This window comes from Phyllopteryx taeniolatus, chromosome 13, assembly GCF_024500385.1.
Source record: "Phyllopteryx taeniolatus isolate TA_2022b chromosome 13, UOR_Ptae_1.2, whole genome shotgun sequence".
NCBI classification, from domain to species: domain Eukaryota; kingdom Metazoa; phylum Chordata; class Actinopteri; order Syngnathiformes; family Syngnathidae; genus Phyllopteryx; species Phyllopteryx taeniolatus.
In genome coordinates this window covers 22,449,997-22,466,807 of record NC_084514.1, presented here as the reverse complement: position 1 = coordinate 22,466,807, position 16,811 = coordinate 22,449,997, and the positions used below count along the sequence as shown (strand labels likewise).

At 40.5% G+C, this 16,811-nt stretch overlaps 2 protein-coding genes across 6 annotated transcripts in view; both read right to left on the bottom strand.

The window, feature by feature from the left end:
* The window catches only part of ccdc88c (coiled-coil domain containing 88C), a 127,070-nt gene extending 113,682 nt beyond the window's left edge, over positions 1-13,388 (bottom strand). For 2 of the 4 annotated variants that reach the window (XM_061793688.1, XM_061793691.1), the window contains exons 1-3: positions 12,775-13,388; positions 10,435-10,547; positions 2,999-3,107 (exon numbers count right to left, since the gene is read on the bottom strand). In XM_061793688.1, the coding sequence (XP_061649672.1) occupies positions 2,999-3,107; positions 10,435-10,547; positions 12,775-12,834 (282 nt within the window). In that variant the 5' untranslated portion in view covers positions 12,835-13,388. The remainder of the gene's footprint in view (positions 1-2,998; positions 3,108-10,434; positions 10,548-12,774) is intronic. The other 2 variants (XM_061793689.1, XM_061793690.1) reach the window with 2 other exon arrangements.
* Positions 13,389-15,632: 2,244 nt separating this feature from the next.
* pals1a (protein associated with LIN7 1, MAGUK p55 family member a) overlaps positions 15,633-16,811 on the bottom strand; it is a 39,645-nt gene continuing 38,466 nt past the window's right edge. For both annotated transcript variants that reach the window (XM_061795000.1, XM_061794999.1), the window contains one exon: positions 15,633-16,811. This exon is cut by the window's right edge and continues 2,009 nt beyond it. The gene's annotated coding sequence lies outside the window, so the exon portion shown is untranslated.

Below are 16,811 nucleotides of genomic sequence, written 5' to 3'. Positions count from 1 at the left end.
AGCTTCACCCTGCAGTGGGTGTTGGCTTCTTCCAAATTGGATGACATCCCATCCACAATACACACTGGTCCAATATGAGTTCTTGTGCTGTCAACTCATCTTCGATTGGAAGAAGCATATTTCACAAATGTATGGATGTGCTAGGGTGTGTGTTTTGTTTGTGTGTGTGCGTGTGTTCAAAGCCGAGTATTAAACCGTAGAGAGCACCCATCCAATTAACCCCACACTGTACAGAATGACCCACTTCAAGTGTGTGTGCAGATTGCACAAACTGTTTAGACAGAAGCAGACACAGACATACACACATACACACACACACACACACACACACCATAAGCCAAGGTACATAAAGAATTGGCATGACAATACTTGGTGGTCTAAGGACTGCACTATCAAATCAAAATCAAATCAAACCACAAGATTTTGCTGGAGTTTTACAGTGAAAAGAGCAGAGACATTAAGAAAGAAAAACATGGCAGAATCAATAATAGATACGGTGTCCCAGTGTTATTCATCAATGTGTTCCGTATACTGTATGTAATTACAGTATATGAGGTAATCTTTCATTTACATGGGTTCACACTCGTAGCGGCCCTCTGAGTGAAGTTTAACTGCTCAAAAAAATATTCCTTTACAAGAAATAATACATCTTTGTTCCTCTATTTATGCCAGTGAGGCAGAGGGACAGACAGAATAAATAAATGCTCTTCGATTAGATGCAGGAAGTACGTACAGTAATTACGGTGTATCTACTTTTGAGACATTTTTGTTTGTTGGTGGGCTGTGAGATTTTCCAATTGTACAATATGTGCCTTCACTCCATAAAGGACGGTACTATCAAATCCAGTTCACTGATTTCTGACAAATCAAATGCATAACAGTAACTTTTATTTTCATCTTCATACAGCATAAGGTGTTAAATCTTAAATTAAACTTTAACTTGGTGCTGACACAGTGACTCCACCTTGTGCAGTGTGCAATCTGACTGAACTTTGAGATTGTGTCACTCGAGTAAAGGTGTGTCTGTTTGTTTGGTGGGCGAGTGGGGCCTGGGGGGTGGCAGAAGTGAATACACTGAAAAAAGTATAAACAAAATTTAAAAAATTAAAAAAAAGCTTGTCAATCATTTATTTTTTATTTAAATTGTTGAAAATTTTGTAGTTTGTGATTTAAACTTTTTTTTTTTTTTACTGTAATTTAAATTTACAGCTTAGCACTGATCTGAAATATTTAATTTTGACCAAAGGATTTTCTTGAATTAAATGTGATTTGCGCACGCATTGCAGACTTTAACGGAAGGAGCGACGTTGACATTGGTAAGAAAAATTAATAACTGTTGCATTTTGGAAACGTTACAGTTAGTTTAAAGTCATTCATGTTTTTAAACATATTTTTATTTCTTGCATGCTTGACTGGACGTATTATACAGCCCTCAAATCCGACGCATTATTGTCCGGAGAGTACAGGCCAGGTAGACGGTAGGGGACAGGAGGAGCTACTGCTTAAACATATTTATTTCTCTCAGATAAACCAGAAAGACGCCATAAAATGTTGTTAAATAACAACGGTAAAAGCCTGTGCCTTGTGTGAAGCTTGGATGAGCATGTGAATGTGTATGAGCACTGAACCTAGCTGTCATGCTTTTAAAATAATAAAATAAAAAAGTTAGCAAGAGCAAACATTTTGGCTAAGACACTGGTAATGTTTGTTCCAACATTCAAACGTGGTTGAAAAAATTTAAATAAAACCTTCGGTTAAACTTTCAGGATATACAAAATGAATCGCTTGTATTGAATCAAAGCTAAAATATTCAATGTGATGGAACACTTTTTTTGTTTTGTTTTGTTTTTTGTTTAGGTTATGCAATGTTTATTGTTTCAGTGTATTCTTGGTTTAAAACTGTACAGAAAAATACTGGAGCCAGTACAAACAAGGTCCTCACGACAGTTCACACATGCGACATTGCATGCAAAGTCTGTGTTTACTAGGACACACTACAGTGTGGTTCGCACACTGGTGTGGTTTACAGCCCTGCTCATGCTATTTATGCTTTTTTAGTGCTCTTTATAAAAAGGTTCACTTACATTGTAATTTTTGGCAAAGTTAGGAAGGTTGGATGGATAATCATACCTTTAATTTCACCACCTGTTAAAAGACTTTCAAGCTACGACTCTAAAGATCAAAAGCAGACATGACATATATACTTGTTGAGTCTTGCCAAGCTTCAAGTTGATAAAAGTGTAGCTAGTCAGTCAGCGTCCTATGAGGAGCTAGACGAAGAAGCTAATAGTGCAATATACTGTATGCCCCAAAAGTTCACTGGGAATGACAGTAATCCACAAAATGGCTTGCTTGATCCAACTATGAAAAGTGTTCATAAAAGTGTTCCGGTTGCTTTCTGTTGCAGCACTTGCTCAACATGTAGACAAGTGAATCTTGATGTTGCTGTCATCGTGGAACTAAACTTCTTTATTGAAGACATGCAACATGCTGCTTCCTGCAATGTTGTCTGCTTTCAAAACACTTTCAAATCCTTCCCTTTCAAAGCTTGTAGTAGGTTTCATTTTTAAAATAATCCTAATTTTAGGTAAATCACAGCATAGAGTATGTGAAAAGGTATGTTGTTACTGTAGCATCAGGCCTTGTAACAATCTTAAAAATACTTTAATTGGCATAGAAAGTTGACTGACCTAAGTTGTACAAGCAAACTTTATAGATGATGAATACTAAATTAAACTGAGAAGAAAAACACCAAACTAAGAAAAAACTGAAAAAAACTGTGGATGTGAATGTATTGTTATTATGTGTGTTTGCCTATAGGGCATGTGCATATTTGTCACATCAAAGCTGAAGAGACGCCTCGTGAGAGACAGACAAATCCTTTAAACACAGAAACTAACGCGCTGCGATAATTATTTGCTGCCAATTTAAACACAATGGCTTCCTGGTTTGTTGGATCATGAATTTTGTGTGAATTATCTTTTGTGAGTATGCATACCTGGTAGTACGTCCTGATGTGTCTCGTGAGAAGGGTCAAGTTGTGAAGGCGAAGCGACACATCATTGTTCACGTTCTTGTTCAGCCTCTGGTTGTTGGGGCTGGGGTCACTATGGAGACAAAAACACACACCAGGAGGGTTTAGATTTATGTCGTTTACGCCTATTCAATACAAGGTTCAATGTAAATAAGTCACCTTTGTGCAGAAGGAGATTTATGGTAAGACATGTCAAACTGTGCCAGTCTCATTTACATGTGAACTACTGTCTGTGTGCGTGCGCGTGTGTTTGTGCACATGAAAGGTTGCCAACATTGCCTGACCTGGCCTTCTTGGACATGAGTATAATGTTAGAGGGAAATGCTACAGTTATGGCAGACTTGTAAAAAGAAGTGAAGGGAAATATCTTCACCCCAGTAGCTTATTGTAGAATTGATTAACTAAATCTGTGTCAGATCTGGAACAATTAGTATTTAAGTATTTAACTGCCAAACAGTCATATATATATGTATATATGTATGTATATATATATCCATCCATCCATTTTCTGAGCCGCTTCTCCTCACTAGGGTCGCGGGCGTGCTGGAGCCTATCCCAGCTGTCATTGGGCAGGAGGCGGGGTACACCCTGAACTGGTTGCCAGCCAATCGCAGGGCACATAGACATAGTTACTTTTCAATCACCCTGTGTGTGTATGTGATATATATACACACACACACACACACACAGGGTGATTGAAAAGTAACGCCCTATTTTAAAATACTTAATAATAAAATTTTAAAATACTTAATTATTAATTATTATTATTAATATTTTATTCATATGTTGTAATATTTTCCCCCAAAAAAATTGTGTATGTTGGATGATTAAAGGACCTTGCTCTTTCCGTTCCAACCTGCTTGGATTCGTTTCTTTACTTCCTGACCACACTCACCACTGCTCTGGACTGTTGACCCCAAAGATTTAAAGTCCTCCACCCTTGCTGTCTCTTCTCCCTGTAGCCTCACTCTTCCCCCTCCACCCCTCTCATTCATGCACATATATACTGTCTTTCTTCAGCTAATCTTCATTCCTCTCCTTTCCAGTGCATGCCTCCATCTTTCTAACTGTTCCTCTACCTGCTCCCTGCATTCACTGCAGATCATGTCATCTGCAAACATCATGGTCCAAGCGGATTCCAGTCTAACCTCATCTGTCAACCTATCCATCACCGCTGCAAACAGGAAGGGGCTCAGGGCTGATCCCTGATGCTGTCACACCGACAGCACACCTCACCACTGTTCTGCTGCCCTCATACATCCATCCATCCATCCATTGTCTGAGCCGCTTCTCCTCACTAGGGTCGCGGGCGTGCTGGAGCCTATCCCAGCTGTCATCGGGCAGGAGGCGGGGTACACCCTGAACTGGTTGCCAGCCAATCGCAGGCCCTCATACATGTCCTGTATTATTCTGACATACTTCTCTGCCACTCCAGACTTCCGCATGGAGTACCACAGTTCCTCTCTGGGTACTCTGTCATAGGCTTTCTCTAGAGCTACAAAGACACAATGTAGCTCCTTCTGACCTTCTCTGTACTTTTCCATCAACATCCTCAAGGCAAATAATGCATCTGTGGTACTCTTTCTAGGCATGAAACCATACTGTTGCTCGCAAATACTCACTTCTGTCCTGAGTCTAGCCTCCACTACTCTTTCCCATAACTTCATTGTGTGGCTCATCAACTTTATTCCTCTATAGTTCCCACAGCTCTGCACATCACCCTTGTTCTGAAAAATGGGCACCAGCACACTTTTTTCCTCCATTCCTCAGGCATCTTCTCACCCGCTAGAATTCTGTTGAACAAGCTGGTCAAAAACTCCACAGCCACCTCTCCTCGATGCTTCCACACATCCACAGGAATGTCATCAGGACTAACTGCCTTTCCATTTTTCATCCTCTTTAGTGCCTTTCTAACTTCCACCTTACTAATCATTGCCTATTCCTGGTCCACAACACTTGCCTCTTCTACTCTTCCTTCTCTCTCATTTTCCTCATTCAGCAACTCCTCAAAGTATTCTTTCCATCTATCCAGCACACTACTGGCACCAGTCAACACATTTCCATCTCTATCCTTAATCCCCCTAACCTGCTGCACATTCTTCCCATCTCTATCCCTCTATCTGGCCAACCTGTATAGATCTTTTTTCTTCTTCTTTAGTTTCCAACCTGGCATACATGTCATCTATGCCTCTTGTTTGGGCATTGCCACCTCTACCTTTGCCCTACGTCGCATCTCAATGTATTCCTTTCACCTCTCCTCGGTCCGCTCAGTGTCCCACTTCTTCTTAGCTAATGTCTTTCCTTGTATGATTTCCTGTACTTTGAGGTTCCACCACCAACTCTCCTTCTCTCCTTTCCTGCCAGAAAATACACCAAGTACTCTCCTGCCTATCCCTTTGATCACCTTGGCTGTAGTGGTGAAGCTCCTCCCGTCCACCAAGAGCCAGTCTCACCTCTTCCCGAAAAAACGCACAACACTCTTCTTTTCTCATCTTACACCACATGGTTCTCTGCTCTGCCTTTGTCTTCCTCCCCACCACCAGAGTCATATTACACACCACCATCCTATGCTGTCCAGCCACACTCTCCCCTACCACAACCTTACTGTCGGTAACCTCCTTCAGATTACATCATCTGCACAAGATGTAATCCACCTGTGTGCTTCTACCTCCACTCTTGTAGGTCACCCTATGTTCCTGCCTTTTCTGGAAGAAATTTCACTACAGCCATTTCCACCCTTTTTGCAAAGCCTACCACCATCTGTCCCTCCAAGTTCCTTTCCTGGATGCCATACTTACCCATCACTTCTTCATCACCCCTGTTTCCTTCACCAAAATTTCCTTTACAATCTGCACCAATCACAATTATCTCTCTGTCTGGAATGCTCAGAACTACTTCATCTAGCTCCTTCCAGAATTTCTCTTTCACCTCGAGGTCACATCCTACCTGTGGGGCATAGCCGCTAATTACATTATACATAACACCGTCAATTTCAAGTTACACACACACATATACATATATATATACATACATACACACACACACACACACATACATACACACACATATATTTACTGAGTGACTGCTTGAGTGACCTTCCTTTAATGCCACTCACAGCTCCTCGATCCTGACCTCCTCCTGTTTAACCCACTTTCTCATACAAAACCTAAATCCTCCCTGGGGGCAGGGGCCAGTCAGTCCAGGGGGCATTCAGTGAGTGGAGAACAATAGCATTATTATAACGTTTCTGAAAACAATGGAGACAGACATATTAACATGTGGTGTGATTGAGGACACAGGAATATCTGGATGGTGCATCCACCGAGTGAGATTCAAACTCCTAGATAGTAGTAGTAGTACTAGCAGTTTTTCATTACCTTTATGAGGGCAGTATTTCTGTTCAAAGCCTGATATTGTGGATATGATTTCTATTCACCAGAAAAGTTCAAAAAGTATCAAAAGGCAACTTCTACCTGTGAATCCTTACAATAACTACCTTGTTCATGGGCAGCAAGGTTTTAACCAGTATTATCACCATACCATACCACAATGCAACCTCACTATACCAGCAGTTACATTACACCGTTAATTTTTCAATTTCAATTACATTTTCAGCACTCGGTCACAATACTCAACATAACGTAGCGTTTTCTCAATGGGCCCCTGGTCAAATCACTCAACTACAGTATGTATTGCTGAAATTGGCCACAGTTATGCAGGAAATCTATACACAAACAAAATGCAATCGTCATAACTTCCTCTGCTGAGCTTTATGACTGAGAGTGGTACAAATGTCATATACTGCCCTGCAGTTCCCTTATTGGAGCCGGGAGGGTGCTTTGCGTCCTCTCTCCCCCCCCCCTCCCCTCTCTGTTTTCAGCACCTGTCTTGAATCAGCCTCATCACCACCGGTGTATATAAGCCTGCCTGTTCCCGGAAATCCTCGCCTAAGTATTGCAGCCTCTCCTAGCGGTACCACGGCCCACCTTACTCAAGTAAGCCACTTAACTCCTCGTTCCCAGTGCTCCCCCGTTTTCCTGACCCACGTCATTCCTGCCACCAAGCCAGCCGTCTGTTCTGTCCACTGCCTGCCACCTGTCCACGCCGCCGCCTGCCAAAACATCCAGGACCACCTCCATAACTTTTCCTCAATAAACTGTTCATCATTTTATATCTGCCTCCGCCTGCTCTTGGGTCCAGCTACTCCCCACACGTGGCAACAATGCCGTTAAAAAGTAGTGGCCCCCTCCTCAAATACTCATATTTTTTGCATAGTTTCCCCACTTTATTGTTTAAGATCATCACAAATATAACACAAGTCAATTTAAAATGCAGTTTTTAAATGGCGCGTTCATTTATTACCTCGCCTTGTGTGGAAAAAGTAATGGCCCCCTAAACCTAATAACTGGTTGGGCCATCCTTACCAGCAGGGTTAAAGAAAATCGTAACGTCATTTTATTCCAATATCGTTCACCCCTAGTATGCATTAATAGAGTTTCTGAACCAAAGATCAATTTGGTTTTAAATGCTGTCAAGTTGAAGCCAGAAATCCTTTTGAATGAACAGTGGTGGTTTTACAGTCACGAGCTTGAGCTGCAAAGTCACCGGGCCTGTCCTCAGGTTGAAGACAGGAGGAATCCAGGAAATTGAACATCTGCAAAATAAGTGCCCTGAGGCCAAAAAAATCAGAAATCACACCCAAGCAAAGAGATATCAGATTGGGGCACCGATAGTTCTTCCCACCCACGTAACACCAAAACAATGTAAGGCAACAATACATTCGGGACGGTATCATCATGATCAAAGATGCTGGCTCAACCAGACCAGGGTAAACATGGAGTCTAGTACGAGTAACCTGCCTCTTGCCCAAGGTCAGCTGGCATAGACTCTAAAAAAAAAAATCCATTCATTTTCTCGTCTCCTCTTTAGGATTGCAAGTAATCTACCCCAAACAATTTCAGACGAGGCAGTTTACAACCTAGACTGGTCAATTGATATGTATCTAAAACATATGTCTGGATTTCTAAAAGAGTAAAGGTCAAATTGGTGTTCAAGGAGGCCATTACATAGGCTTTATTTGGGCGGGCCGCCCAAGTAAATTGCCAGCCGCCCAAGAAGGTGAAACTAGAATCCCACCCCCACAACAAACAAAAACAAAACACTCGTGACCTTACTGTACAGACACAGGAAGAGCTCCACTCTGTCTGTCTGCCTCACGGTAATGCACCGTGATTAGCCATGTTAGCTAGCGTCACGAGTTTCCAGATTGTCCAAAATCCAATAGTGCATACAAAACGGTAGCGCGGAACAAGATTGTGCCCATGCCACGGAGTCAGTCACTGATCATTGCATCAATGTCACTAATCATCGCCTCCATGGTGGCTTTGTTACCCGTTTATTGTGTCCAATAATACGCAGACAACAACTGTGTGCAAACAAGACTTTCGCTTAACATCGAAGTTGGGTTAGGAGGACACACAGCACGCCAAAACAAAATGACACTTTACGGCACTGTGTCGTAATCTACAAATACAATAAAAGCACAAGATAAATAGCAACAGTGAAACAGAAATGCAGACAGGGTTTCCCACATATACATGTATTTGTGGCAGACCGCCGCAAGTGAATTTTGGCTGCCACTAATAGATTTTGCCGCTATCTGTTCGTCCCCGCTGTGAATGTAGTGTCATCACACGCCAGTCTGTAGGTGGCGTTATGCATCGCCTCCGCCAAGACGCACAGCTTGGTCTGCCCCAGAGAAGAAGAGCCATATACAGTGTACAGCGGCTGAAATAAGTATTTAAAGTGTCACCATTCTTCTCACAAAATATACTTCCAAAGGTGCTATTGACCTGCAAATTTCACCGGATGTCGGGAACAACCCAAGTAATCCATACATACAAAGAAAGTAGAACAAATAAGATCTGAAATTAAGTTGTCTGTAAAATTGTGAAATGTAATGAATAAGTATTGAATACATGAAGAAAGGAAGGTGCAAGAAGGCATGGAAAGCCAAGACAACACCTAAAATCTATCAATAATCAAACAGCAATCCAGCCCCTTGTCAGTGCAAATAAATATCAGCCGGGTCAGTCCGAACTGATGGCCTACAAAAAGGTCTCATTGCCAAGGTGTGAGTCAAGAAACATCTCATGATGGGTACGAGCAAAGAGCTGTCTCAAGACCATCGCAAAGTAACTTTTGCAAAACATATCGATGGCATTGGTTGCAGGCGCATATCTAAGCTTCTGAATGTTCCAGTGAGCACGGTTGGGGCCATAATACGCAAGTGGAAAGCCAATCATACCACCATACATTTGCCTCGATCAGGTGCTCCTCGCAAAATCTCTGACAGAGGAGTACAAAGAATAATCAGAAGAGTTGTCCAAGATTCAAGGACCACCTGTGGAGAGCTACAAAAAGACGTGAAATTAGCAGGTACAGTTGTCACACACACACACGGGGGAACCCTAGGGGAAACACTGCACTATGACTTTGTATGAATGTTAACAGAAATGTTTTAAAATTAAGTTTTTCTTTCATTTCATTGAGTTTACTGGACTTTTTCATTGAGTTTACTGGACTTTTACTGGAATTATGAACTGCTGAACAGAGACTAACAACTTTAACAATGTTGATTTTGTTTTATGTTAGTGTGGCAGTGTAGTAAAAAGAAAAGGGTAAAGAAACAAGAGCATAAAATGCATTTGGTGCGGAATTCTGAAAGATGAAATTGTATTAACGCTTTTGCAGTGAGGCAGCTCTTAATCAGTTGCCACTAATCTAAGTTTCCAAGGATGTGACAATGCATAATGTGGTTTTGAATTACTAATAGCTTCAGCAGTAGTAACTAAAAAAACTATTATACACCGAGGGATGACTATGTGCTGATGGTTCTGGTCATTTCATTAGAAGCACATTAACATAAACACAAGACCCAAAACACCCTTAATTGTAAGTATTGACAGAACATCCAGCACTAGTCTTGTTTGTCTATTTAGTTCTCATGTCCAAGTATTTTTTTTTTTATGTATAGAAAATTACTTACACAATACAGAATGCACAAAGCCCTTCATTGTGGTATTTCACAGAAAGATACTTGGTTGAGTGAAATTGCAGCTATTCCACCACCAATCAACATGCTTGACTCAGTAAGAACACTTACTGAAACTTACAGACAATTCATCTTTTAAATGGCAAAACTAATACTTTTAAGAGCATGAGCACATCTGGCTGTATCGCTCACAACCTGAAACAAGCCAGTCAGGATGTGGTTGCAGAAACTGACTCACATAGACGCATGCAGGATACCATTTATGCAGCATATCCTGTTCACATACTATAAACCAAAGGGTACTTGTCAACTGAATCATATCAGCCAGACTCTCACTGTTACCTACATGTGTGTCATGATCTTGTGCAGGAAGACGCCATCCACGAGCTCGACGAACATGTTGACGCGCTCCTCCGAGCCTGCATCGTCAGATGACCCCAGTGGACCCAATGTTCGCACCTAAAGACACAATATGAAGACAATTGGTTGGGCAATTAATCAAAATTTCATCACGATTTCGATGTTGGCTTCTAACGATCATAAAAACTTTATAATTGCAGAAAAGTGATTAATGTGCAGCAGCACGAGTTGTGTATGCAAGTTCCTGCGTTGTAAACGCACCCTGAACGCAACCCTGTGTCGCTTGTAAGCAAGTGTGTAACATGTTATTCTGGCATCTCTGAGCCCGTTTTAAGCTGTTGACACCCCAGTTGGAGTTTACTGTAAAAACTAAATGCGCAACAAAAATAATTAGTCACATTGAATATTTAAACACAAGACACACATTGCTTTCGAAATCGCCAGCTTATGCTGTCAGTCAATGGAAAACCCCAATTGACAGGCTAGCTAACATTAGCATTGGATCACGGGAGGGATTTACTTTCAAATAACGAATATTCACACACAAACACACAGACGATATAACAATACCTACGGGCATATATTCTTCCAAATCTGTGAAAAATTAGTTTAATAAAATTTTACTGTGACCTTCTTGTTCTACTTTTTTTTTTTTTTTTTTTTTTTTAAGCTAGCAGTAGTAATATGCGGCTCCATGCATGCATCGCACCACACTGACCCCAAAAGGTCAAGGCATGCACAGCAGCAACGGCAGATACAGTCATGGCTTTGAATAAAAAGACGCTTTTTCCCCCCCCCCCCCGACTGTCTGACATGAAATCAGACTAAAATGTTCCTGTTTTAGGTTAATTAGGATTACCAACATTATTTCTATTTGCTAAATGCCAGACCATTAAGAGAAGGATTTTTTTTTTTTTAAACAAAGATATACAGTAGACAATACAGTCACAGCAGGCGCCCCAATGATTTTAGCCATGGCTGTCCATCCATCTATTTCCTTTACCGCTTATCCTCACTAGGGTCGCGGGCGTGCTGGAGCCTATCCCAGCTATCTTCGGGCGGGAGGCGGGGTAAACCCTGAACCGGTCGCCAGCCAATCGCAGGGCACACTCACATTCACATTCACACCTACGGGCAAATTAGAGTCTCCAATCAACCGAATGAAGGAAATGATGCAACATTTGGTATAAAACTATCTTTTCTCTGCATTTTTGCCTGCAAAAAGGAGAAAAAGCGGAGCAATCCATTTCAAAATTTTCGCCAGCTGTTTCATAACGAGACCTGCATTTCACAGCCTGGTTAACCTCTGGTATAATGGTAGCTTCTTTTTTCCCCAGTATGTAATGAGTTTTCTGATGTTTGACCCTCTTTACCTTTGTCTGAGGGGGAAAACAAAAACAAAAAAACTGTTGACCAGAAAAGGTCAACAGGCTGTGGGTCAAGGACAAACAGGATGTACCACAGGGTTATTAACCTGTAGCTCAGTTTGATTGGAGAGCCTCAAGTAGACTGCAGCACTTCTTTGAATGTGCTCAGTGACATAAATATATTTGCCCTCAAAACTTGACCTTTGAAATTGTGAATTTGAAAACGATCAGTGCACATCTTGTGAGGTTAACCAAACCTGACAGTTTCTTGACACGTTTAAATCCCGTTGGAGAAAGAGACACGTTCATACTGGAGTGTCTTTGTAATGTTAAGTTTACTTTAGGAAAACTCTTCCTGCAATGATGATGATGATGATGATGATGTGCATCTTGTTTAGTATTTTTCTAACATGTTTGAAAGTTGATCTTTTTGTCATGTTTGCTACCGGATGCTATGACCTGGATCAGTGGTATGAGTACCACCAGGGGTACACAAACTCCCTTTAGTGGTCTGCAAAAGACTCACTGAATGAAATGCTCAAACTGTGCATATCGTCACAGTGGATTCAACTTTTACGCTTAATCTAGTACAGTCCATAATTTTCAAGTACTGTTCAGTTGCATTTCATCTTTTACATCGGTTTGTTTCCACACGTGTATTTGGGTATAACTATAATCAAGAATGTCTAATGTCACGGCCGGCTTACAATACTATGTGTGCCTTTTACCTCGTGTTTGATGAACCCGTAGGCCTATTACACTGCTGTCTGTTAATGTTGGCCATTGTAGTGATTCTTGGCGAGCCAAGCATTTCTTGTGGGTGATACTTGGTGGGAAAACGTTGAACAATCACCGACTTCGATCAAGTATTTCTCTCTATCCGTGCATGTGCGTTGCTTTTGCCGAGTGCCAAGGAGCAACGTGGCTTCTCGCACATCCTCCAAACTATGCCCACTCACCCACAACACGAGTGGCGACTCCAAGAAGGCTGCCAGCAGCTCGGAAAGAGTCCCGTCCATGGTGTCCCCGGCCTGGCTCCCTGTCGAGCAATCGGTCGATACTGGCTGAAGGTCTCCACGCAGGACACAACAAAGCCGCCGCGAGGCATCCACCTCCCCCGGATGAGCGAGCTCTCTTTACTCACTATTGTTTGGCTCTGTCCCGGTTCCCTCGACGCATGGTTAAATATTCCCAAACGCGTTGAACTACTTAAAAGACGACAAACATCGTTGCAAAGGGCGCCGCGAACATTTCGAGTGGTTAGAGCGCTCAAATATACAAGTTTATTCCACGTCTCGGGGAAAACACTTGATCCAAACTTCGCCAGGACGGTTGCTCGCGTTGTCAAGGATACACGACTCGGGCCGTAAAGCGACACAAAAATCCGTGAATCAAAAGCGGGCAAGACAGATAACAAAACAAAAGAAAAGTACTGAATGCGCGCACAACAAGACGTGTAACGTGTTAATGTTGTTATTTCCGTTTATTATTTCTTGAAGTTATATCCACACCCCGTCCAAGCGCTTCGCGCCTCAGGTTACAATACGCACACCAAACCAAACTGATTTGAGAAAGGGGAGCGGCAGATCAAACGTGATTGACGAGAGTTCCGTCCAATCCGCTAGCAAAAAAAAAACAAAAAAAAAACACAGACCCCGCCTCTTGTGACGAATGAACCAATTATTCCGTCATTCGAGAGCGCTTTCACTGGAATGACGTCAGCGCCAGCAAACCCCCACCAATCCGAAGAGAGCCTATGAGAACATATGGGTCATTTTCACATAATTTGCTCGATAAATAACGTTTAAGACATTACCCCACTTATTTTTTATTTATTTTTTTTCAAAATGAAAAACAATTCATTTAACTGACATGAGGATTTGAATTACTGGCGGTTGCTATCCATCAAAAGGTCATAATTGTTTCTAAGTTGAAAAAAATATTCTAAAGTAATATTTTTCAAAGGTTTAAATGATAAAATGTCTTTGCCGTGAGGTGTCTGAAATGAAATTTCATGATTTGCAACTTGTTTTCTGTAGATGCTACTTTATATATAATGCATCTTAAGTGTCTTCAGTTCCTTTTCTTTTTCTTTTTTACCATTAATCCCACTGGACAGGCATTTAGGATTCACACAAAAAGCAGACAGCAAAGTAAATGCTATTATTTCTGAGATATGAATGATTATGTATGAATTTGTGAATGTGTCCGAACTATTGCATGTGTTTACCGTTATTACGATTAAATAGAGACCAAAGTGTAAAAGGTTTAATGAGTAGTTAGGATCATTCATGCACTTGCATCAGCAGAATTTGAAGGGCAACACATGTAAATTGTGCAACTCACACAATTTTTATCAAGGTGTTTACGTCTTTACCGTTATGCACTTTTGTCTTTAATGTTATGTAAGAAGTGTATTTCAGTGGGCCACCACCATTTGCTCTGTCAATGAGGATTGCCTTTACTATCAGTGCCTAAAATTTTAAATAATCAATAACATTTGAAAATAGGACTGTGTGGCTGTTTTGACAAGGGAGACATTTACGCATATAAAACCAAGGTGGCATGAAAAAATTGCTCAATTAGATTTTTTTTTTTTTACATCATAACTGTTCTTGAATAAATTACAGTATATGAAAATGACACATATATATTTTATTGGCAGCACGGTGGTCAACTGGTTAGCACATCTGCCTCGCAGTTCTGTGTTTAAATCCGGCCCCGCCTTGTGTGGCGTTTACATGTTCTCCCCGTGCCTGCGTGGGTTTTCTCCGGGCACACCGGTTTCCGCCCACATCCCAAAAACATGCATGGTGGGTTAATTGAAGACTCCAAATTGTCCGTAGGTGTGAATGTGAGTGAGAATGGTTGTTGTGTTGCCCTTCAACAAACAACCATTCACGCACACATTCACACCTATGGGCAATTTAGAGTCACCAGTCAGTCACAGGGTGACATGATTACAATTTTAGTTCCATTTAAAAAAAATAGCCGCAAAAGCTCTTTTTTTTTCATATGACTTCCTCCTTTTGAAGCAGACACTTGTAATTGGCTCTCTCTGGTCATGTGCTCTTCTGCTGTAGTCTCAAACGTGACATATTTTTTCCAAATTTGCCTTTGAAGAGCCACCTTGTGGTGCGACCTATTTGTTTGTCTGAGATTTTGGAAAAGTTAGACTCATAGTTACACTTTTGAAAACTTAAAAAAAGAACATTGATTTTACAGCACTTTCATCATTATAATTTTTGACTTTTTATGGAACATTCACTTATCTGTGTTGTCATATGACATGACATTGTCTAAATTGTGCACATTTGTCATTAGGTCAACATGTCATAGTATGGTGGTTTTCCACGTTGTATACATACTGCACAATGGAACAAACATCTTTTATTATGTATTTACGTTTCATCATGTTTTGTTATCACTTTATTATTCGTCTGAACAACAAATGGGGTTAATTCCAAAATAATGATGTAATCTGCTTTTTTTAGAGGATCAAAAGGTCCTGTTGATGCATTCATTCAAAATTAAAAAATATATAATAATCCAAATGTAAACATAATTAGTTACATTATTTTGAGAAAGTAATGGAAATAGTGACACTACCATTACACTTTCAACAGGGTAACTTGTAATTGTAGCCTTTCCAAAGCAATTGTCCCAACACTGACTAAGAGCACGTGGATATGTGGATTAAAACTGTATATTACCGGTGTCAAAGGACTAGGGAAAACAAAACAAGCAATTTGATTTGATAAGCGAACACATTCTATAGCCTAAAAAAAAATTAAAATAAAATCCACCTGAACGTGGCTGCAGTTAGTTGCTGAGATATTTATTTTGTGATTCTTTCAAACAGTTGATCTCAAAGCACAATAGTGACTAAAGTTATAGTTTCTTGATCATAAACAACTCCCAAGAAAAGAACTCCTGCAAAGTGCTTGGAAAAAAACTGTACTGCACGTGAGAGGAGCTCAGCTTTTTTCTTTTGTCAGAAGTGTGCGCAGTTCGTTGGACAGCAGCGTCTTCAAGTGGAGATCCGCTGTTAATACAATCCATTATGTTTGCAAAATGCAGTTTTTGTTTTCTTGACAGCCTTCTGTGTACTAATTCTTGACATGTTTTTTCCCCCCGACAGGCATTACAAATGTTTGGTTTATTTCTTCTAAAATAGAATGTGCAGTATTCCCAATGCATTTGATCATATAGAAATGAAAGCCATTGTCCGAAGAAGAGCCTTACTTGCACACAAGACATAAATGTAATGACAATTACTTTAACTAATGGAAATCAGGCATTGTGGTCAACAAAACAAAATTATGGTCCCCTTAACTTAATATTTTGCTGCACAACCTTTTTTTTAAGACATCCTGTGCCTAGTGTGCATTCTTTTTTTTTTTTAAACTTCATTATTACTTTTGTAGTTTCAATTTATTTCAGTAAACATTGTGGGTTTTGCTTCCTGCAACATAAGAGATACCAATAATTTCGTCCAAAGGTATGTCTCATACAAGCCTCAAGGAAACTGAAAATTATTCTTCCTGAGGCCAAGAAGAACGTCAAGACGAAATCAAACTTAAAAACAACAATAAAAACTACATTTCCCACTTGGCTTTGGATTGCTTCTCATATGCACCCACATGCAGTTAAGTGTTAAAAATGTTCAAAAAGTTTTTTGTTTTTTTTAAATCTATTTATTTGTTCATTGTGAATAACAATAGAAAATGACATGATTTTTACTTAAGGATTTGATGCCAAAATAAACGAAGTTATATCAATTAACTTTACATTCAATAGTTAAACCCACTTAGCCACACCCCCACCTCATCCTGGACCGAACGTATGGCGATGAACTCATCGAAACCTGCAATCCTATTGGTGCACATTGGACTTCATACCTCTATTTTCAAAATAACAAACATATGCTCTACACGGTGATAACAGTGTCAGGTCATAATACTTCATTGTTCTCAGGAGAGAATTTTTTTAAATC